The sequence below is a fragment of the Pogona vitticeps genome, chromosome 3, assembly GCF_051106095.1.
Source record: "Pogona vitticeps strain Pit_001003342236 chromosome 3, PviZW2.1, whole genome shotgun sequence".
In the NCBI taxonomy this organism is placed as follows: Eukaryota; Metazoa; Chordata; class Lepidosauria; order Squamata; family Agamidae; genus Pogona; species Pogona vitticeps.
The window spans coordinates 51405796-51430345 of NC_135785.1; the positions used below are offsets into that span (position 1 = coordinate 51405796).

Consider the following 24550-nt stretch of genomic DNA (forward strand, 5'->3'; position numbering starts at 1 on the left):
AGCTGTGCAGTTCTAAGAATATTATTATAACTCATCATTAAAAGAGAGAGTTCTTTAACTTGATTGTCATAGCTGAGTTTTTCCTCCTTTTAAGCAGTTTGCAAATCGTTTTTCTTTGTTTCATGACAACAAGACTTTAAGAAATAAATGTGAACTCTCATTCAATATCAGATTTCTTATCATAGAATCATAGAAAAGTGAAGTTGGAAGGGGTCTACAAGGCCATCAAGACCAACACGCTGCTCAATGCATGGATACAATCAAAGCATATCTGCCAGGTGATTATCTTAGTTTTTCTTGAATGCCTCCAGTGTTCGAGCACTCACCAACTCCCAAGGTAACTGGTTCCACTTTCATACTGCTCTAACAGTTAGGAGGTTTTTCCTGATATTCAACCAAAATCTGGCTTCCTTTAACTTGAGCCCATTGTTGCATGATCGAGAACATATCAACTTGCCCCTTTTCTGTATGACAGCCTTGCAAATATTTGAAAAGTGCTATCATATCATCCCCCAGTCTTCTTTTCTCAAGGCTAAACGTATCCAATTCTTTCAGCCTTTCCTCATAAGGCTTGGTTTCCAGCCCCCTGATCATCCTTGTCGCCCTCCTCTGAACTTGTTCCAATTTGTTAGCATCCTTCTTGAAGTGTGGTGTCCAGAACTGGACACAATAATCAAGGTGAGGCCTAACCAGTGCTGAATAGAGGGGGACTAGCACCTCACAGGATTTGAAAACTATACTTCTATTAATGCAGCCTACTGGAATGCTAAGGTAGGGAGTCAAGAGATAAAAGGAACAACAGGGAAGTTTGGCCTTGGAGTTCAAAACGAAGCAGGGCAAAGGCTAATGGAGTTTTGTCAAGAGAACAAGCTGGTCATCACAAAGACCCTTTTCCAACAACACAAGAAGTGACTGTACACATGGAAATCACCAGATGGGCAACATCGAAATCAGATTGACTATATTCTCTGCAGCCAAAGATGGAGAAGCTCTATACAGTCAGCAAAAACAAGACCTGGAGCTGATTGTGGCTCTGATCATCAGCTTCTCATAGCAAAATTCAAGCTTAAACTGAAGAGAGTAGGAAAAACCACTGGGCCACTCAGGTATAATCTAAACCAAATCCCTTACGAATACACAGTAGAAGTGAAGAACAGATTTAAGGAACTAGATTTGGTGGACAGAGTGCCTGAAGAACTTTGGATAGAGGCTCGTAACATTGTACAGGAGGCAGCAACAAAAACCATCCCAAAGAAAAGGAAATGCAAGAAAGCAAAGTGGCTGTCCAACGAGGCCTTACAAATAGCAGAAAAGAGAAGGGAAACAAAATGCAGGGGAGATAGGGAAAGTTACAGAAAATTGAATGCAGACTTTCAAAGAATAGCAAGGAGAGACAAGAGGGCCTTCTTAAATGAACAATGCAAAGAAATAGAGGAAAATAACAGAAAAGGAAAAACCAGAGATCTGTTCAGGAAAATTGGAGATATTAGAGGAAAATTTTGTGCAAAGATGGACATGATAAAAGACAAAAATGGAAGGGACCTCACAGAAGCAGAAGACATCAAGAAGAGGTGGCAAGAATACACAGAGGAATTATATCAGAAAGTTTTGGATATCCCGGACAACCCAGACAATATAGTTGCTGACCTAGAGCCAGACATCCTGGAGAGTGAGGTTGTGGGCCTTAGAAAGCCTGGCTAACAACAAGGCCAGTGGAGGTGATGGCATTCCAGTTGAACTATTTAAAATCTTAAAAGATGATGCTGTTAAGGTGCTACATTCAATATGCCAGCAAGTTTGGAAAACTCAACAGTGGCCAGAGGACTGGAAAAGATCAGTCTACATCCCAATACCAAAGAAGGGCAGTGCCAAAGAATGCTCCAACTACCGGACAATTGCACTCATCTCACACGCCAGGAAGATTATGCTCAAAATCACACAAGGTAGGCTTCAGCAGTATGTGGACCGAGAACTCCCAGAAGTACAAGCGGGATTCCGAAGGGGCAGAGGAACTCAAGACCAAATTGCCAACATGCGCTGGATTATGGAGAAAGCCAGAGAGTTCCAGAAAAACATCTACTTCTGCTTCATTGACTATGCAAAAGCCTTTGACTGTGTGGACCACAGCAAACTATGGCAAGTCCTAAAAGAAATGGGCGTGCCTGACCACCTTATCCATCTCCTGAGAAACCTATATGTGGGACAGGAAGCAACAGTTAGAACTGGATATGGAATAACTGATTGGTTCGAAATTGGGAAAGGAGTACGACAAGGCTGTATATTGTCCCCCAGCTTATTTAACTTATATGCAGAATACATCATGCGGAAGGCTGGACTGGAGGAATCCCAAGCTGGAATTAAGATTGCAGGAAGAAATATCAACAACCGCAGATATGCAGATGATACCCATCTGATGGCGGAACGTGAGGAGGAACTAAAGAACCTTGTAATGAGGGTGAAAGAGGAGAGTGCAAAAAACGATCTGAAACTCAACATCAAAAAAACTAAGATCATGGCCACTGGTCCCATCACCTCCTGGGAAATAGAAGGGGAAGATATGGAGGCAGTGACAGATTTTACCTTCTTGGGCTCCATGATCACTGCAGATGGAGACAGCAGCCCCGAAATGAAAAGACCCCTGCTTCTTGGGAGGAAAGCAATGACAAACTTTGACAGCATCTTAAAAAGCAGAGACATCACCTTGCCAACAAAAGTCCGAATAGTCAAAGCTATGGTTTTTCCTGTAGTGATGTATGGAAGTGAGAGCTGGACCATAAAGAAAGCTGACCGCCGAAGAATTGATGGCTTTGAATTGTGGTGCTGGAGGAGACTCTTGAGAGTTCCCTGGACTGCAAAGAGAACCTATCAATTCTAAAGGAAATCAACCCCGAGTGCTCATTGGAAGGACAGATCCTGAAGCTGAGGCTCCAGTACTTTGACCTTCTCATGAGAAGAGAAGACTCCTTGGAGAAGACTTTGATGTTGGGAAAGTGTGAAGGCAAGAGGAGAAGGGGACGACCGAGGATGAGATGGTTGGACAGTGTCATCGAAGCAACCAACACGAATATGACACAACTCCGGGAGGCGGTGAAAGATAGGAGGGCCTGGCGTGCTCTGGTCCATGGGGTCACGAAGAGTCGGACACGACTAAACGACTGAACAAACAAACAAAACAAAACAGCATTTGCCTTTTTTGTAGCCACATTCCACTGTTGGCGCATATTTAGCTTATGATCTACGACAGTTCCAAGATCGTTCTTGCTCGTAGTTTTGCAGAGCCAGCTATGCCCCATCTTGTAACTGTGCATTTGGTTTCTTTTTCTGAGGTGCAGTACTTTGCACTTATCCCCGCGGAATTTCATTCTGTTGCTTTCGGCCCAGTGCTCCATTCTATCAAGATCATTTTGAATTTTGTTTCTGTCTTCTAGGGTATTATCTATTCCGCCCAATTTGGTATCATCTGCAAATTTGACAAGTATTCCCTGCACTCCTTTTATACAGGAGGATTCTGGAACTAAACACAGCTTCCTGGACTGAGCATGTGTGTTCCAAAGCTGCTTGTTTCTTATTTCTGAAGTTAGCTGACCTCACATAAATGCCACATGGATCTTCTAAGAAGATGCAGAGTTGGTCTTGCAAGCCTCAAGTCTTCCCATGTTTGCACATATAAAAACAAGTGGGGATTGGAGAAACATCAGCTCTCAATTTCCTTTATCTGCCATCTACACCACGCTGCCTAGAGTTATTGCTACATCTAATTGAGTTATTGCTACCCATAATTGTCACCATCACTCAAGGAGTTATTCTGCAGGTTATCAGCCTACTTTCAATGCCAGTATTACCAACACTTAGCAAATCCCTAGAGATGTAAACGTATGCCTGAGAGTCCTTGTAATATCACACATGCCTGAACTGGAAACAACAGGGTACAGTGGCATGAAAACTACTTCTTATGTCATTTTTATTTTAAAAGATGCTTGTATGAAAACATTCTAGAAAAAGGCAAAGAATGCATGTCCTTCCTTTTGTAATGTTAGGCAGAACAAGATATAATTACTGTCTGCCTCTTGGAAAACCATTTACAGTCCTTCTTTATAATTTTGGTTGTTACTACCACATTGTATTACCCTATATAACAGACATACACATCTTATATTGTTTTTTTCACTCCACCATGGACTTAAAACAACAACAACCAAGGAGGAAGTAGAGCATCAGAAGTGGGCCCTGGGCAGCTGGTGATCGTAGTATAACACTGTCACCCCTTTTTCCCCTTATATGCAGAATGGAGAATGCAGAAACTGCTAAAAGGGTCCTTTCTGCAGTAGAGGAGACGCTATGCTTATACCCCTTCAAGTTCCAGGGTGCCAGGATCCTCAGCGGTAAGGAAGAAGGTGCCTATGGCTGGATCACCCTTAATTATCTGCTGGGAAATTTCAAAGAGGTAATGTGTCATGTCAAAAAAAAAAAAGTCCTGCACCAGTAAGCTGGGCCTCGCTTTGCTTCCCTTCAATCTTTCTTGACTCCAACTCCACTTTTAAAGTATGAAAATGTGATACATGCGAAACAGTCTCCAGAAGGATCATAGTATTGTAGCAGAAACAACAGAAAGCAAACATATTGCTGCTGTTTTGTATTAAGAATTCTTTCTATAAGGCAAACTGGACAATTCAGTTATTACTAGAAAGAAAGAGTCTCTTAAGAGGAAAAGACTGTCTGGCTAGCACAGTTTGTTTGCATACCTGATGTCTTCAGCCACTGATATGAGAGCTGGAGGGATAAAATTGTTAATAGGAAGAAATATGGCAGTTGTCTTAACATGTGATCTGACCCTTAGGTTGCCTCTGAAACTGAAATGCACTACGTATCTTCCCCTCTTTATAACTTAAACAATCAGATCATTGTACAAGTTTGATAGCTGATGTGTATGTTCTATATCAGTCAGTTGACCCAGTGATTATGTGACTAGTGCAAGGAGACACATTAAATGATCTCTGAACACCCAGAAATGTAGGTAGCATTGCCACCTTGAACACTGTTACAAGTGAGGTGGTTGGAAAGGAGTTCCCTTGCCTCCTCCATTTATTACTATGCTTTCTGTTCTCTGGGCTATTTTAGGCTATTGTTTGTGCAACAGAGAATGCAGGTTTTTTAATGGGATAAGGCCATCCAGTTGCAGGGGTCACACATACACACACACACACACACACACACACACTTCCTAAAATCCAGCCGTGCAGAAAGCAGTACAGTGGAGTAAAAGTTAGATCTCTTCTACTCATGAAGGTCTTTTATCCCTTTAAAAGCTGCAGTGTTCCTGGCATTGCTAGCAGGGTTTTCCATGTTCTGTGTCACTATCTTAAGGCAATACTCTTGATCTGATCATCTTGCTCTTTTTTTCCAAGTCTGTGGAATTTAAATAAATGAATGAATGAGTGAATGAATGAATGAATGAATGAATGAATGAATAACAGTAACTGCTTATTATGATGATGAGCAACATTGCTTTTCAAAGCACGGAAATGCCATAACAGGTGGAGAGTGCTCCTAGATGGTCCTTCTAGACAGAGGGAGAGTACAGATTGTTTGGTGGTTCTTTGTTTGAATATATGGATGACAAATTCCAAGATGCTGCTTAGAGAGGAGTTTCCAGCCACCCACTGTTCCGAAGCTGTTTGCATATTGCTCAACTCACCCTAAGAAAACTTTGCCTGGCATGAACAACCACCATGTCATGAAACTTTGAGACTTCAACACATAATTTTACACATGCTTTTGGTGCAAAACCTAATGAAGATGAATCACCACTGAAAGCTAGCTATCTCCTTTTTTCCCCAGTAGTCCCATAAAGGTACTGCCTGCTTCTATGTTTGTATTGTTTTTTAGCCCTTGATAGGGCTTTTTCTTGTAAAAACATCTGGAAAAAATGAAGATGCTAGTTATCATCCCACAGGATGCTAAATTCTTTCCTTTAAGGTTTTTATTACAACTACAGCTGGAGCCCATTTCTCCATGCATCATACAATTACCAGGAAATAGATTGCACTGGACCACTCCACAAGCAGTCCAAATTGTGATCTATTTCCCTGTGTGTTCATACCTGTAATGTCAGGGAAAGACCACAGTGGCTGAAATCCTGTACATTCTTGTGTAATGTAAAGTTAGCCAGTATATACATGCTGGGCATTTTCACTTAGGCAGCCAACATTATGCAATAAGGTTATGCAGTTGATTGTACGGCACCTCTCATGACCATTGCACAGCACACATGTGGAAGTGTTTTGTGAATAGCTCTTCTACTGTACTGTGCTTTTCACTAATGCTGCCACAGCTTTGCATTATGCATGCAGAGCTGCACAAAAGTGTTTCAGTTAATAAGTCAAACATATGGAACTGCTGGTTAACTCAGTGGTTTAGGTATCGGGCAATGGAGCCAAGTTTGAGAATTTGATTTCCCACTGTGCCTCCCATACTCAATAATCTATAGAGTCCCTTCCAGCTCTGCAATTCTATGATTATATTATAAAACTGTCTCATGAGGCCAGAGCCTGGCACTGGGGTCTTGTGCCTTGTGTCCAGAGTTAATCAAGTTTTTATGCAGTTTTACTGACATGTCCTCATGACAGCACATGTAGTCAATACTAAGGAGAGAGTAAAAGTAGAGTCATAATGGAGATGTAAAAATGAACTCAGATGAAACAGAAACGAGCAGGATTTATCTGTGGTGCAATGAGACTGATGGAGGAGTGAGTAAATAGCTGGGCAGACTGGAACTGTGAATGAGGAAATGGTTGGAAAGAAGATGTACTTTTGCACACATAGTGACACCTCCTAGGGACATATGTAAAGCATGGCATCATACTTGTAACAGAGGAAAGCTGCCAAAATATTGAGACAGGGCAATAGGACACCGAACACCTCAATGTATATTGGCAAAGTTCATCATACCACTTCTTGCTAGATGAAGAGGGGTGAGGAAAAAAACCCTGCAGTTCACAGTTATTCCCTGCAAAACATAGTTGTATGTAAGATGTTTTCCAAAACAACAAGAAAAACATAATATGTTAAAGCTTTACAAAATTTTCAAACATATAACAATCTTTAAAATGTTAGTAATAACTATTTAAAAAGACTTAGAAAACTAGGGACTTGCCAGAAAAGAAAAGAAGGAAACAGCATCCTGGAAGAAAAACTCGGGTGTGTTCAGTTGTTGAGAATGGGTGGTCTTTGCCTGGCACCTGAAGAAGAGAAGGTAGAGGGCAGTCTGATCTTCTGGAAGGGACATCCCACAACCTAGGAGCAACCTCTGAAAAGGCTCTCTCTTCCATCCTCACCAGTTTTTCTTACAAAGGTCCTTCCCACAAGTCCAGGTTGGCTCATATAGGGAGATACAGACAATCTGGGCCCCAAACACTATTAAAGATTGGGGAGATAGAATAGGGACTTAATGACTTTATAATTGTTAACAATAGTAGATGACTACATAGAAAAAAATGTTGTTCTGTAACACTGGACACTCGCTAGATCTTTCCTCCACTGTAGTATCACCCTATTGGGTCAGAGGAAATACATTCCACTGTATACAGCTTTATAGAACAGAATGGAAAGTATACACATTTCTATGCATCATTTCCAAAGCTTATTACCAGTAGCCATACATAATGTTACAATTTACTGTCTTCAGCTCTGCTGAAGGGTGTCCATTTCTACTCTTGCCATGAATACCCCCCCATGCTTTAGACTTGCATTTCCCTTATTCTTATCAACAGACCTGTTCTCATCAACAGACTTCTATGTGTCCTAACATCTCGGTTCTGGTATGCCCCCCACATCCACTTTCATTTTCTGGGTCCTATGAAGTGCTTTCCACTCTCAGACTGCTTCTTCTATCCCTTGACCTGGCTTTGTTGTTTTCTTCAATCTGGTTTTGCAGTCAGTGTGGCCACGTATTCTGCCTCATACCTTCTCCAGTACTGGGACAACTGGGGCCTTGGATCTTGGAGGAGCCTCAACACAGATCACCTTTGTACCAGATCAGGACAAGATTGAGACACCAGAAGATACACTGAACTTCTATCTCTATGGCAAGAACTACACTGTGTATACACACAGCTTCCTTTGTTATGGGAAGGACCAGGCACTCCGCCTTAAAGTGCTCAAAGATGTCCTGGTAAGTTTGGAGTGCCAACAGTGTGTTAAGAAATGGAGAGTGAAGTCTATGAGAGATGGCCACAAATCAAAAAATGAATCACCAAATCAGTGGTGAGATTCAAATACATTAACAACAGGTTCTATGTCCTGATGACAAACAAACAAACAAACAAACAAACAAATAAATAAATAAATAAATAAATGCCCAGGACAGTGGGATCCGATGAGGGTTTCTTCCACAGTGGTCTCCCAGCGGTATGCGCAAACAGTGTATCTGTTTGGACATACCGCTGCTGTTACCCTCACTATGGGCATGTGCCAAACACACACACAAACAAACACACACCTCACAGTGGGTGCTTATGACCAAGTTTGACAGAGAACTGACACATCTCTCCTTCCCTTTACCTCCTATTTCACCCTATAACTCACCAGCAAAAATTGCTTCCCTCCCCTTTCCTGCTCCTGAAATGACTGATAGCCCTGCTTGTTGTTACCTGGAGGCCGCCTTTATGCACCTGTTGTGGAGTTATTCCCCCCCCCCCCACATACACACTTCCTTCTGGCTTGGAAGGTATGGTCTCTTTTCAATCTGTCGCCACTCCACCTCAACCCCACCACCTCAATCAGTCCTGCAGTTACTGACTTCTCTGAGTTCTCCTCCTCCTCCATCTTTCCCCTCCACCCCTCACCCACCGCTTCTCCTCGCCAGTCGCTTTGAGGGGTGTTGGTGTTGGTGGAGGCGCTGGTGGTGATGATGGCTTCCCTCAGAGCCCTGGCAGGCTCCACCTCCCCACCTCACCCTCGGCGGCCGCTTCTGAGAGAAGAGTTTTGATTCCCCTTATCTATTTATATGTTTATGTGTTTTCCTTTCTTGGACCTGGATATATGGCCTTCAAGAATAGTAAATCTTACTAGTGTTAAAATACTGATAGCTGTCTTCCTCCTTCTAACAGAGTGGGCCATATGTGTGCCATTTGTCTCCCAAAATTGTCAGTTTTGAGGTAGGAGGAAAAGTTCTTTGCTATTCTAAATGAGGCTTGGAGGTTTGATCTCTTTGTGGTGTGAGTGACTTTTCTATTGCATACCTTGCTTGCGTGGATCAGTGAGACCGTCACTGGTTCATGCATTGGATATTCTCTCAGATATTTTTTAAAAAACTGTTTCTAGGCAGAGCAACAGTCTTATGTGGTACCTTTAACTTGAAAAAAATCATAGTAAAACGAGGACGGTTGGGTGTTTGACTGAAGCGGTCTCACTCCAAAACTTTTTCCCTCTGTGTCCTGCCCACATGCCTTGTCAATCACCACCCCTCAAGGAGTCATCCTCCCCCCTTTCCCCCCAGTGATGCCTCTGCTCTTTCCAGGGCTCTGTCTCTCTCACCCCCACCCCACCTCAGACGGCTCAGTGTGGCACGGGAAGGGAGGCAGCTAATTGTGCCCCCTTCCCCCCCCGCTCGTCGCTGGTCACCTGGCCCCTCCTCCTTCATTCATCTCAAGCCAGCAAACGGTTCTAAGAACCAACAGTACATTTAGGAACCGGTTCTATAGAATAGGTGAGAACCTGCTGAATCCCACCTCTGCACCAAATCCATTCAAAAATTGCTAACTTGTTGATTCATATTTGTACGAATCAATGCCCCTGATGAATCAATCAATTTTAACCATTTTTATTCACTTATTTGTTTGGCTATAAAACATCCCCCAAAGTACATAGAGACACCAAAATTGCAGAGAAGCTTCCTCTGACTCTCCTCTACAATCCCTCCAAGTTTGGTGAAGATTCATTTTCCCCAAGGTGAAGAAAAGGTAAAGATTCTCTTTGACATTTAGTCCAGTCATGTCGGACTCTAGGGAGCGGTGCTCATCCCCGTTTCCAAGCCGTAGAGCATTTGTCCGAAGACACTTTTTTGTGGTCACATGGCCAGTGCAACTAGACACCGTTACCTTCCCACCGAGATGGTACCTATTTATCTACTCGCATTTCAAACTGCTAGGTTGGCAGGATTTTCCCCAAACTAGCTGCTAAAGGGCAATTTCCTGGGGGGACCCACTTTTTGGATGTATAACTTGGATGTCTGTAGCCCACTTTTTACCAAATGTGGAGAGCTTATAGAGGAGAGTCGGTAGAAGCTTCTCTGTGATTTTGGTGTCTCTGGCTGCCTGGAGGAAACTTTCCTGGGGGGAGGGGCTCTCCTTGTGGATGTATAACTTGGACATCCAAAACCCAAACTTTACTAAACTTGCAGAGCTTATTGAGAAGAGCCAGGGAAAGCTTTCCTATGAATTTGGTGTCTCTAGGTCCTTCGGGGCATTTTACAGGGTATTAAATTTGAAGAATTGATCAGAAAAATTCATAAATTTTTAATTTGTGATTCATCAATCTTGGTGAATCAAAAATCAAAATAAATCACTATCTTTTTTTTATTCATGCTCATCTCTGGATATAACCTATTATGATGTGCTTGTTTCATCTACGAATGTCGACTAAGGTGAACAACATGCAGCCTGTGGACGAGGGTGGGCAATGTGCAGCCTGTGGTCTGTCCTCCTTCAATTTGCATCCACCAAGGATTGCCCTCTTGAATCTGCAGTAGCAGCAAACATTGGTTCTTTTTTTAAAGAGGAAAAAAGTGTTATTTTCAATAGAGACAAAGTGCACGGGGCGCATATGACTTGTCTACAAAGCTGGCAGCATTTTTGAAAGACTTTGGAAAGAAGGCATGTGTTCTCCATACACAGAATCATAGAATAATCACGTTGGAATGGGCCTATAAGGTCATTGAGTCCAACCTATGCTTAATGCAGGAATCTAAATCAAAGTATGTGTGACAGATGGTTGTCTAATTTTCTCTTCAACGCTTCCAGTGTTGGAATGCTCACCACCTCTGTTGTAATATTGCTGTAAGAGTTAGCAATTTTTTTTCTGATATTCGGTGGAAATCTGGCTTCTTGTAACTTGAGTCCATTCTTATGTGTCCTGCACTTTGGAATGATCAAGAACAGATCCAACCCCTCCTCTGTATGAGAATGTTTCAAGAATTTGAAAAGTGCGATCATATCTGCCTTCAGTCTTCTTTTCTGAAGGCTAAACATGCCCAGTCCTTTCATTCTTTCCTCATAGGGCTTGGTTTTCAGTTCCCTGGTCATCCTTGCTGCCCTCCTCCAAACTTGTTTCAATTTGTCCACATCCTTCTTCAGTATGCTGTCCAGAAGTGGACACAGTACTCAAGATGTTGCCTAAATAGTGCTGAATAGAGGAGGACTAGTACTTCACACAGTTTGGATACTATACTTCTGTTAATGCATCCTAAAATAAAATTTGCTCTTTTTTTCATCCATATCACATTGTCAGCTCATATTCAGCTTGTGAATTATAACTCCAAGATCCTTCTCACATGCAATATAACAATATAGCCGCCTAGAGTGGTCGAAATGACTAGATAAGCGGGGTATAAATACAATAAATAAATAAATAAATAAATAAATAAATAAATAAATAAATAAATAAATAAATAAATAAATAAAAACTGAGCCAAGTGTCCCTATTGTAACTGTGCATTTGTTCCCAACCCACCTCTGGTATAGACCTTTACACTTATCGCTGTTGAATTTCATTCTGTCGTTTTCAACCCAGTGCTTGAGCCTATGAAAATCTTTTCGAATTTTGTTTTGTTCTCCCAGGGTATTAGCTATTCCACCCAATTTTGTGTTATCTGCAAATTTCCCTGCACCCTCTCACCGAAGTCATCATTAAAAATGTTGAAGAGCAACAGACCCAGGGTTGAGTTTGCTTGTTACCTCCTCCCAATTTGAGAAGGAGCCACTGATAAACACTCTCTGAGTACAGTTCTGTAACCAACTGTGTATTCAGCTAACAGTTGTTCTATCCAGCCCATACCTAGTTAGCTTGCTAATTACAATATCATGGGAAAGTTTGTCAGAGGTTTTCTGAAGTCAAGATATATTATGCCTCTAGCGTTTCCACCATCTACTAGGAAGGTTACTTACCTGGTTGAAAAATGAGATAAGATTCATCTGGCAGGATTTGTTCTTGACAAATCCATGCTGGCTTTCAGTTCTTACTGCATTGTTTTCAAGGTGCTTGTTCTAATTTTATAAAAGTTAATGTTTTTCACTGGTGTAGTGGCAGGCTTGACAGTGGTGACTGAAGGTGAGGATTTTGCCACCAGACCTTAGACGTTGTATACCCTAAAGTAAAGGCCAAATCTTTTAAAGCCTGAATGTTTCCCCTAAAAATATTGTTGGGGCATTGTTCCAGAGTGAATGGAGCCCATGTACTGTGGGCTATTTTGTGCCTGCCAGTTTAGTTATCATCTTCTCTGTTGGGAAGGTCTAAATTATTGGAGATTTCTTCTACAAGAAATCTCCATCCACATAGAATCCTGCTGCAAATTACCAGAGTTTGTAAAATTTACATCTGATACAATAAGTTTCAGAATTCCCACCCAGCGCTCATGCTAGCTGGGTGAGTCTGGGAGTTATAGTCTAAAAGGTAACTTTTCCAAGTTGTAGTAATTATCACCAGTCTAATTTTGAGAGACAAATACTTCAGTGGAAACTACTACAAAGCCAAATCAAATAAAAAATTATATATTGGCGAAAGTTAATAGAGGCATTTTTTTTGCTTTCCTTCTCAGACTTTATCTCTGGATATCAACAATTATGATTTACTGCATTGCACAGTTTCTATAATACTTCCATGTGCAAAAGAGGAATTAAAAAGGCCTTTAGACAAAGGCAAAGAGTTCTTGATACCTTGATCAAGGTACCTCTTGGATCAAAGATTCAGGACTATATGTAATGTGGCATTTTGGACCATGAGGTCTATTTTCTGTACCATATGTTGCAGCATATCAAAACTGTAATTATTGTATTTATAATAAATACTGTGTTATATTTATTATTAATATTAATAATGTGCCCTCAAGTCAATTCTGACTTATGACTATTCAGGGTTTTCTAGGCAGAGAATACTCAGAAGTGGTTTATCTTTCCCTCTTTCTGGGGGCGCCCTGGGACTCTGCAGCTTGCCCCAGGCTAGCTGTACTCCTAGGAGGCACACTGGGGAATCAAATTCTCAACCTCTGGCTCCTCAGCCAGATACCTAAATCGCTGAGCTATTCAACCAGCTCTTATATTTATAATATAATGCTTATTTATTATATAATACATCATTCTTCTACAGCACTCAAGATGATGCACCTGATTCTTGCTTCTCCTTCTGCCCACAATATTATCCTCACCAAAGTCCTCCCTAATAGACCAGGTTTGAAGTGAGTTCAAAAGATCACTGTGACAAACCTCTGTAGTAAAATTTGGAGCTGAAGGGGGATTTTTATTTGGATCTGCTCAGTCCTGGGTTCTTAAAACCATGTTACATGCAGGATTTGTTCATGCTTGTTCCTGAAAAATTTCCTTCTCATCCCCAGTCTTCATTTTGTTTATCACCACACACATGCATATGCACATATCTTCTATAATGCTCTAGTATTCAAAATTTAAAAGAATAGGTAATAGTAGTAATATGAATGTTACTTGCTCTGAGACCAGCTATATCCATGTTCGGTTAGAATTCACCTGCTTGTTAGTGATTTCTCTTTTAAAATGATTATTTTTGTTGCAGAATTCATCAACTGGCAGAATCCAGGACCCATGTTTTCAACAGCGATATGAGAGGACCATTAATGTTTCTGACCTGCGCATAAACCCTTGCACAGCAAGTGATTTCACCCCACCATCCTACTCTCAGATCCACATTGAGGGTACTGGGGATTATGAAAAGTGTTTGACAAGCATTGAGAAAATCTTCAATATTGTTGACTGCCCTTACTCCAGCTGCTCATTCAATGGCACATTCTTGCCTGAGGTTACTGGGCAATTTGGGGTGAGTTCCTATAGCCACTTGTGTCCATCCAGTAGAAGCCAATGGTTTGACATTGGAGGAAATAACTTTTAGATGCTATTTGTAGTGGTTACATCTATTAATGTCCTGCCTTGAATGGGGCCTTTGATATGGTTTGTGATAGTCTTTATTGACATTGATTGCCATGCACTCGATAAGAGGGAATAAATTCTCCTTCAAGAGTTTAAGCTCTCAGGCTGCCTATTTATTTTGTAGAAACCTTGGAGAGTAAAGCTTTGCAGCCACACTCTCAAACATTCAGGAGACTGGCTGTCACACAGGTGCCATCTTACTTGCCACCTGAAGTCAGGTCTTCAAAACCATGTTTTTGGACTGGGAACCCCAGCCTGATAAATATAGTTAAAATGTTATAGAAGTGCCTTTGCACAGTAAAGAGTTGTCAGTATGATACTTCACCTCTGTGGTTCAAAAAGAGTTGAAAACAAAAGCAAAATTATCAGCCCCCCCAAACTGTGAGATATACACTCAATTTAGGTATATGTACACACGCATTCACACATACATGCTCACTCACATAAGCACACATTCTGTCTTTCCTTTTCAATCAGTCACTCATCCACAGATCTGTTGCTGGGGATTAGCTGCATCCCATCCCACCAGTATCAAGCAGGATCCCTGGGATTGGGGGTAAAGTCAAAATCTCCTCCAGCAGCACTGCTGGAGCGAGGGGGTGGCTTTAACCTCAAGCCCTTTCTAAAGATTCTGCTTGATACCACAAGCAAATAAAGCACCCGAAGAGAGCCATCTTTGTTCCGGGTTTCTGAATAGAATCTTGTTCCCCACAACACCTATTTGGGAAGCTGGTGAGACTGTTACATAGGATTTCTGCCAATGAACTACTTGCTAAAGAATCAGTCCTTTCTAGAATGTCTATCTGTTTTTGATAATACATCTTGAAGCACCCATAGCCTTTTCTAGGACCATTCCTTAGTATGTGTGTGTGGTAGGGAGGGGGAAGGAACTAATCGAACCCCTCTGAGCTGAAAGTTTTTTGCTTACTTTTCAGTGCAAGCCCTATCTACTGTGTTTCCCCAAAAATAAGACAGGGTCTTATATTAATTTTTGCTCCAAAAATGCATTAGGGCTTATTTTCAGGGGATGTTTTATTTTTTCATGTACAACAAGCTACATTTATTCAAATACAGTCATGTCATCTTCTGGTTGCTGCACAATGGTGGAGGGTGGGGTCTAACTTAACTGGGGCTTATTTTGGGGGTAGGGCTTATATTACGAGCATCTTGAAAAATCATTTTAGGGCTTATTTTCAGGGAAACAGGGTAGCTTTTCACGTATGTAAGCACTATCTAACTTCTACTCATTAATATCTAAGCCCTAATTGACTTCTGTCTGAACCCAAACCTATCTAACTTTTTTCTAATCCCGCTCTACTTTGAAAACCAAGCCCTATCTAAAAGTGTCTGCCAGTTAAGCTGTCACTATTTGCATTCTAAATTTCCTCTAAATCTTGTTGATTGCTCAGGGTGATCAGCTGAGATGAATTTAAGAGGTTGTTCAATCTGCCTTCTGTAACAGAGCCAGTTATATCAATGGGAATTCTGGAAGTGGTACTACTGGTAATATTTCTGCATGTAGTAGGCCTCTAAACAGAGTGTTCTGTGTGGGCATGGGTGGGATAGCCCTGAGCTGTCATACCTAAACCTGAGTGGGCAGCTTCAAGTCTCTGGTGCTGGCATAGCTAATTCCCTCCTAGTTATCTTTGAGGAGGAGATTTTTACACTGTTTTTAATTTTTAATATTTTTAACAATTAATATTAAATATTTTTGTATTTAATTTAAGTTAGTTTAATTTGGAGCACTTTGCTATATTATGTTTATGTTTTATTGTGTTGTGATCTGCACAGAGTGACCACAAGTCAGATGGTGGTATACTAACTATCTAACTAAATGGATATCCCAGGTTTAATAGCTGTTTCCTCCCTGCCTCCCCTGGCCAGTGTGAGCTGACAAAGCTTTACTTGTGATGTGTGATTCACCACGTCACTCCATACAACACTCCCAGTGTCGCTTTGGATGGCAATGCCCTGCCTGTCACTTGGTTAAAGTTTGGGGAGAAAGCTTGCAGTATCACTAATGATGCAGCAACACAACTTTTCCTTGCTTTAGCTTGCTCTAATATGTTCGTTATTTGTTTACTGTTGTTTAGTCGTCATTTAGTCGTTTAGTCGTGTCCGACTCTTCGTGACCCCATGGACCAGAGCACGCCAGGCCCTCCTATCTTCCACTGCCTCCCGGAGTTGAGTCAAATTCATGTTGGTTGCTTCGATGACACTGTCCAACCATCTCATCCTCTGTTGTCCCCTTCTCCTCTTGCCGTCACACTTTCCTAACATCAAGGTCTTTTCCAAGGAGTTTTCTCTTCTCATGAGAAGGCCAAAGTACTGGAGCCTCAGCTTCAGGATCTCTCCTTCCAGTGAGCACTCAGGTTTGATTTCCTTTAGAATTGATAGGTTTGTTCTCCTTGCAGTCCAGGGAATTCTCAAGAGCTTCCTCCAGCACCACAATTCAAAGGCATCAATTCTTCAGTGGTCAGCTTTCTTTATGGTCCAGCTCTCACTTCCATACATCACGACAGGAAAAACCATAGCTTTGACTATGCAGACTTTTGTTGGCAAGGTGATATCTCTGCTTTTTAAGATGCTGTCAAGGTTTGTCATCGCTTTCCTCCCAAGAAGCAGGCGTCTTTTAATTTCGTGGCTGCTGTCTCCGTCTGAAGTGATCATGGAGCCCAAGAAAGTAAAATCTGTCACTGCCTCCATATCTTCCCCTTCTATTTCCCAGGAGGTGATGGGACCAGTGGCCATGATCTTAGTTTTTTTGATGTTGAGTTTCAGACCGTTTTTTACACTCTCCTCTTTCACCCACATTACAAGGTTCTTTAATTCCTCCTCACTTTCTGCCATCAGAGTGGTATCATATGCATATCAGAGGTTGTTGATATTTCTTCCGGCATTCTTAATTCCGGCTTGGGATTCCTCCAGTCCAGCCTTCCGCATGATGTATTCTGCATATAAGTTAAATAAGCCGGGGGACAATATACAACCTTGTCCTACTCCTTTCCCAATTTTGAACCAATCAGTTGTTCCATATCCAGTTCTAACTGTTGCTTCCTGTCCCACATATAGGTTTCTCAGGAGATGGATAAGGTGGTCAGGCACGCCCATTTCTTTTAGGACTTGCCATAGTTTGCTGTGGTCCACACAGTCAAAGGCTTTTGCATAGTCAATGAAGCAGAAGTAGATATTTTTCTGGAACTCTCTGGCTTTCTCCATGATCCAGCGCATATTAGCAGTTTGGTCTCTAGTTCCTCTGCCCCTTCGGAATCCAGCTTGTATTTCTGGGAGTTCTCGGTCCACATACTGCTGAAGCCTACCTTGTAAGATTTTGAGCATAACCTTGCTGGCATGTGAAATGAGTGCAATTATACGGTAGTTGGAGCATTATTTGGCACTGCCCTTCTTTGGGATTGGGATGTAGACTGACTTTTCCAGTCCTCTGGCCACGCTTGAGTTTTCCAAACTTGCTGGCATATTGAATGTAGCACCTTAACAGCAACATCTTTCAAGATTTTAAATAGTTCAACTGGAATGCCATCCCCTCCACTGGCCTTGTTGTTAGCCAGGCTTTCTAAGGCCCACTTGAGTTCACTCTCCAGGATGTTTGGCTCAAGGTCAGAAACTACATTGTCTGGGTTGTCCGGGGTATATATAATTCCTGATATAATTCTGATATAATTCCTCTGTGCATTCTTGCCACCTCTTCTTGATGTCTTCTGCTTCTGTTAGGTCCCTCCCATTTTTGTCCTTTATCATGTTCATCTTTGCACAAAAGGTTCCTCTAATATCTCCAATTTTCCTGAACAGATCTCTGGTTCTTCCTTTTCTGTTATTTTCCTCTATTTCTTCGCATTATTCATTTAAGAAGGCCCTCTTGTCCCTCCTTGCTATTCTTTGGAAGTCTGCATTCAATTTTCTGTAACTTTTCCTATCTCCCTTGCATTTTGTTTCTCTTCTCCTCTCTGCTATTTCTAAGCCCTCGTTGGACAGCCACTTTGCTTTCTTGCATTTCCTTTTCTTTGGGTTGGTTTTTGTTGCTGCCTCCAGTACAATGTTACAAGCCTCTATCCAAAGTTCTTCAGGCACTCTATCCACCAAATCTAGTTCCTTGAATCTGTTCTTCACTTCCACTGTGTATTCATAAGGGATTTGGTTTAGATTGTACCTGAGTAGCCCAGTGGTTTTTCCTACTCTCTTTAGTTTAAGCTTGAATTTTGCTATGAGAAGCTGATGATCAGAGCCACAATCAGCTTCAGGTCTTGTTTTTGCTGACTGTATAGAGCTTCTCAATCTTTGGCTGCAGAGAATATAATCAATCTGATTTCGATATTGCCCATCTGGTGATTTCCATGTATAGAGTCACCTCTTGTGTTGTTGGAAAAGAGTGTTTGTGATGACCAGCTTGTTCTCTTGACAAAACTCTATTAGCCTTTGCCCTTCTTCATTCTGAACTCCAAGGCCAAACTTCCCTGTTGTTCCTTTTATCTCTTGACTCCCTACTTTAGCATTCTAGTCCCCTAGAATGAGAAGAACTTCTTTCTTTGGTGTCAGTTCTAGGAGGTGTTGTAAATCTTCATAAAATTGTTCAATTTCAGTCTCCTCAGCAATGGTGGTTGGTGCATAAACGTGGATTATTGTGATGTTGAAAGGTCTGCCTTGGATTCATATTGACATCATTCTATCATTTTTGAGATTATATCCCATTATAGCTTTTCCCGCTCTTTTGTTGACTATGAGGGCTACTCCATTCCTTATACGGGATTCTTGCCCAAAATAGTAGGTATGATAATCATCAGAGTTGAATTCGCCCATTCCTGTCCGTTTTAGTTCACTGATGCCCAGGATGTCAATGTTTATTCTTGTCATCTCCTGTTTGACCACCTCCAGCTTCCCAAGGTTCATAGATCTTATATTCCAGGTTCCTATGCAGTATTTTTCTTTGCAGGATTGGACTTTCCTTTCACTTTCAGGCACGTCCACAGCTGAGTGTCCTTTCAGCTTTGGCCCAACCAATTCATTAGCTCTGGAGCTACTTGTACTTGTCCTCTGCTCTTCCTCAGTAGCATGTTGGACGCCTTTCGACCTGAGGGGCCCATCTTCCAAAGTCATATCTTTTAGCCTTTTGTTTCTGATCATGGGGCATTCTTGGCAAAGATACTGGAGTGGCATTGCCAATTCCTACTCCAGGTGGATTGCGTTTAGTCAAAACTCTCCATTATGTCCTGTCCATCCTGGGTGGCCCTGCACGGCATAGCCCATAGCTTCTCTGAGTTACTCAAGCCCCTTCGCCACGACAAGGCAGCAATCCATGAAGGGGTATTTGTTCACCACTAGGTGGCAAAGTCCAACAGGACTATAGGTAAAGGTAAAGGTTCTCCTTGACAATTTTAGTCCAGTCGTGTTCGACTCTAGGGGGCAGTGCTCATCCCCGTTTCCAAGCCATAGAGCCAGCGTTTGTCCGAAAACAATCTTCTGTGGTCACATGGCCAGTGCGACTTAGACACGGAACGCTGTTACCTTCCCACCAAGGTGGTCCTTATTTATCTACTCGCATTTGCATGCTTTTGAACCGCTAGGTTGGCAGGAGCTGGGACAAGTGACGGGCACTCACTCCGTCCCGTAGATTCGATCTTACAACTGCTGGTCTTCTGACGCTGCAGCACAGGCTTCTGCGGTTTAGCCCGCAGCGCCACCACGTCCCTCCAACAGGACTATACTTAGCCAGAATAATAATATGTCCTATCAAGTCAATTCCAATTTATGACAAGCCTTTTCAAGATTTCCTATATACCGAGTACTCAGAAGTGGCTCACTGTTTCCTCCAGGGATGCTCTAGACGTTATAGCTTGCCCATAGCTACACAGGCTTCCTCTTCTTCTACAAGGCACAGCTGGGAATCAAACTCCCAATCCAGGTGCACTGGCTCACTGAGCTAATCCAACCAGCTACACTTACTATACACAGCAATAATAAATTTTACCTTTTACTAAGAGTTAATTTGGTTTTATTAGTATCCAGAGAATGCAGTGAATGGCCAGCCTACATAGAACAGGGAGATAAATCTTTGCTTACGTTGCTGTCATAACTGAAAATGAAAAACTGCTGGTTTTTCTGGGCATCATTTATGTCTGCTTTTCTCATCTCAGCACTTGGGGAAAAACTACTAGAAGAAAAACACATGTTCTTTTGCACAGAAATCCTGGGTTTTTGCTAATGCTTTTGCTGATTTAAAAAATAAGTAGCAGAAATGTGCTGCTACTTATATAACGCGCCATAGTGCTTAAAGCACTCTCTGGGCAGTTTACAATTTAATTATGCATGCTATGCATTGTCCCTCCCCCAAAAGCTAAGATTTGATTTACCGACCTCAGAAGGTTGGAAGGCTGAGTCAACCTTGAGCTGGCTGAATCCATCAGGATCAAACTCAGGTCATGAGCAGAGTCTTGACTGCAATACTGCAGTTTAACCACAGTTGACACTTTCCTTGATGGGCTGTTCCTGTGTATTTGAAATGCTCTTTTTCTTCATGCATGATAAAATAGCATAGGTACACCATTGGGGAGAATACCTTTTCAAGCACAATTCCATCAGAATGTCCAGAGGCTTAATATGTTTCTTGGAAATGCTATTGCAGACATTACTGATGGGAGTTTCTGGGAGGTGTATTCCACAAGGATAATTTTTCCAAATGTTTTGTTGCTTTAACTAAGGAATTGCTGCTTGATAAGTTATTATTTATATTCTGCTGTTCTATTAAATGCACTCAGACAGTATAAGCATAAAACCATGTAATCTGATGATAAAGGTTCAAGTGCAATTAACAGATAATTTTTAAAAGTAACACCATGAAACATACAGTACTGTATAGCCAACCCTTAAAAATAGGAATATAAGATGTTGCATCTATAAAACTAGGTGTTAATATGTTAAAGGAAAAGTGTTTTAAATGTCTGGTGAAAGTGAGGTTTATTTATTTATTTGTTGGATTTCTATACAACTCCAGGTGGTGTACATGCTAAAGTGGCTAGAAACGGCGATCCTAAAACAATTTTATGGCTGGGCTACATGTGTTGGAAAAGTTACTTATTTGGACAACATTTCTGAAAATTCTGTGGCCAGCATGGGTCCTGTAATTTTTTCAAGCTGCAGTGTCATGTATATAAGAGGAGCAGATGAACCTGATTAGTTATGGTAGGATTTTATTGTCTGTAGACAATAATCTAATTTTTATTGTCTGTAGATAATAGTGTGGACGATTGCATGGAGAGATCTCGGGTTCCTGTTCATCTATGATTTTCTGAAAACAAGTTCACGTCTCTTGCTCTTTAGGCATTTTCTGCTTTCTACTATGTAATGAACTTTCTGAACATAACAAAAGAACCTCTGGACACAGTGGTGGAGACCATGAAGGCCTTCTGCTCTAAATCCTGGGTTGAGGTATGTTGTTTTTCCATTCCAGAGGGAGGATGCACCTTGGCTCTAGACATGGGTGACTTCCAGCAGGCCCCAGTACTGCTCTCTCTCTCTCTCTCTCTCTCTCTCTCTCTCTCTCTCTCACTCTCTCTCTCTCTCTCTCTCTCTCTGTGTGTGTGTGTGTGTTGCTTGATGCTGTAAAACAAAGATGGACAATCTCAGCAGGACTGAGGGCCATTTTTTTTCAGATTTACTGTACTCCCTTATAAGATTTGCAGATTAAATTTTTTAAAAACAACAACAACAACAACAACAGTGCTGTAATTGTATAATGGAAGGGTTAAAGGTCTTTTAAACTGAAGAATCTGCTGGTGCCCTCTAGCCCAATTTTCTTTTGAAATAAAAATTGGGGAGAAGAGAGCCCCCATAATGTAGGGCCCCCTCTAAACATAGCAGAATTATCCCACACCCTCTGGAGGGGACAAGGGGACTTTTTGAGTATTTTGTTTTTTAATGGGGTGGTGGCTAGCAGGTCCTGGGATGCTGTGGGGGAATAAGTGGTCTCAGTAGCTGAAGAGACCACATTTTGCCCATCCCTCCTCTCAGTCCAAAATCAAGTTGGTCACGAAAGGAAACTCCCAAACTGACCCTAACACAGGATCTGCTATACATGTTATCATGGTGTCTTTTTTTTCTGCACCAAAACCAACAAGAGTCTTGTGGTACTTTAAAAACTAGCAAATATTATATAGCATAAGGTTTTATTGACTGCAGCTCTCCAAAGCTTATGCAAAATGAAAAATGTTAGTCCTTAAGATGCTGCACAACTCTATGGTGGGTTTAATGCAACAAGCTACAGAATTTCCAGGGTTATTCCTCTGGAAATGCTTGACTGATGGAAGGCACCTATATGTGGATAGATTGTGGTGGCCTTAGTGACTAATATTAATGTGGAATGTTGAGTGTCTCAATCCCAGAGAATCGGGAAAGGCAAACCTAGATATAAACCTGGTTTCTTTCATTCTTTCTAGGTGAAAGCTGATTTTCCTAAGGTAAAGGAGAAATATTTGAGTGAGTACTGCTTTGCAGGTACTTACATTATCTCACTGCTTGTCCAGCGATACAATTTCACAAATGAGAAATGGAAGAACATCAAATTCCTGGCGAAGGTAATTAGAAATGCAGAGATAGGAACCATGATTATTTTATTCTTTCTTTATATAGACATTTCTGTCCTGGCTTTTATTTATTTATTTATTTATTTATTTATTTATTTATTTATTTATTTATTTATTTATTTATTTATTTATTTATTTATTTATTTGCTTCTGCGCCATTCACAGTGGCTCATTTAGAATGACAATATGACACTGAATTGTACATTTAGTTAAACACACACACACATACAGAGAGAGAGAAAGAGAGAGAAAGAAACCATAGGTAGAGCAACCTTTAAACAGAACAAATATTTAACAGGCAAAGGCTTGCTGGAGTAAGACGTGTTTTTGCCAATGAGTGAAAGGCATCTGGAAAAAGGATTATATGCACTTGACAAGCCAATAGGGCCAGACGTGCCGTGAGGCTTGGTGAGGTGGTTGCTTTAGGCATGGAACTCTGGGGGTGGCAAATATGCCAGTACCCCGCTCCCTTCAGCATCGCTACCCTGAAAGGCTCTTAGCAGACCTAGATGTGATGAGAAGGGAGACAAAAGCAGAGAGCAGGAACAGGAGGATAAGAACGTCCATGACTGCCCACCATGCCACTTGTCTCCATCTTTGTTGCCACTGGCATGGTAGTGCTGCTCCCTTCTCCTCACATTCAGATCTGCTGCATCCTGACTAATAATGAGAAGAAGAAAAGGACAAGGTGCCTTACTCTGAAGAAAAGACAAAAGGTAGTGGTGACAGTGACAGGTAACAGTGGCTAAGGCCGCATGTGGACATTGCCTCCTCCCAGAGGGAAGGAGGAAGCTTAAGTGGCCAAGTACCTCCTGCCAGAGCCTGCTGTACACAGAGCAGGTGACTTCCTCTGTGCCAGGCTGTGAGAGCTCCTCCTTGGATGCAAGGCGCTTTGCAGAGGGGGTGATTAGGAGGTTCGACTCTTTGAGTGTCCCAACAGGCAATTTTTGTAAATGAATTGCCCTCCCCATAGTGCTTTCAGCCCATGGAGGACCCCTCAAAGCCTGGATCTGAAGAAACCAACGGCTCTGTGTAGAACCAGCTTTTGGCAGGAGGCATGTGTCTATCTAAGCCTCTGGTTGGAGGAAGAGACATCACCGTGGTCTTTGCTGCCACTGACTGCCATTGCTGCCTCTGCCACTCATCTTTCTTCCTTCTCCAGCTACCGTTCCCCATCTTAGTCTTGAGAAGGCAGTGTTGCTCCCTTCTTTTCCTCAGTGCCCTGGAGTGGGGAAAGGGATATTGTCTTTTTTATTACTGTCATCATCTCTTCCTGTATGTAGTAGGGGGTGGGAAAATGCCTCCCTTTATCCCCTACAGGACAGGCAGCTATTTGTGTGTGGATGTCTCACCTTGATTCCCACCTCAAGGGATGGGAGATCTTGGGATTGAGAGTGAAGACCAAAGTCCAGCTGAAATGCATGTGGGACTTCCTCCCTCTATTACCATCTCTACACAAGAACTGGAGGTTGTTCATGATTTCGTGTACCTTGGCTCAATGATCTCTGACACTCTCTCTCTAGATGTCGAGCTGGATAAACACATTGGCAAAGCAGCTACCATGTTCTCTAGACACACAAAGAGAGTATGACTTAATAAGAAGCTGACGGAATATAACAAAATCCAGGTCTATGGAGCCTGTGTCCTGAATACACTCCTGTACTGCAGTGAGTCCCGGACCCTTTGTGCATGTCAGGAGAGGACATTGAACATGTTCCATATGCGTTGTCTCCAATGCATTTTTGGGATCACCTGGCAGGACAAAGTTCCAAATAGAGTAGTCCTAGA

The 24550-nt window shown here is 41.9% G+C and overlaps 1 protein-coding gene across 3 annotated transcripts in view; it reads left to right on the plus strand.

Moving 5' to 3' along the window:
- Positions 1 to 24550, plus strand: part of ENTPD1 (ectonucleoside triphosphate diphosphohydrolase 1) — a 61677-nt gene that overhangs the window by 34530 nt on the left and 2597 nt on the right. For 2 of the 3 annotated variants that reach the window (XM_020803084.3, XM_078389391.1), the window contains 5 exons: positions 4285 to 4444; positions 7934 to 8170; positions 13798 to 14058; positions 21501 to 21608; positions 22616 to 22753. In XM_020803084.3, the coding sequence (XP_020658743.2) occupies positions 4285 to 4444; positions 7934 to 8170; positions 13798 to 14058; positions 21501 to 21608; positions 22616 to 22753 (904 nt within the window). The remainder of the gene's footprint in view (positions 1 to 4284; positions 4445 to 7933; positions 8171 to 13797; positions 14059 to 21500; positions 21609 to 22615; positions 22754 to 24550) is intronic. The other variant, XM_072995734.2, reaches the window with a different exon arrangement.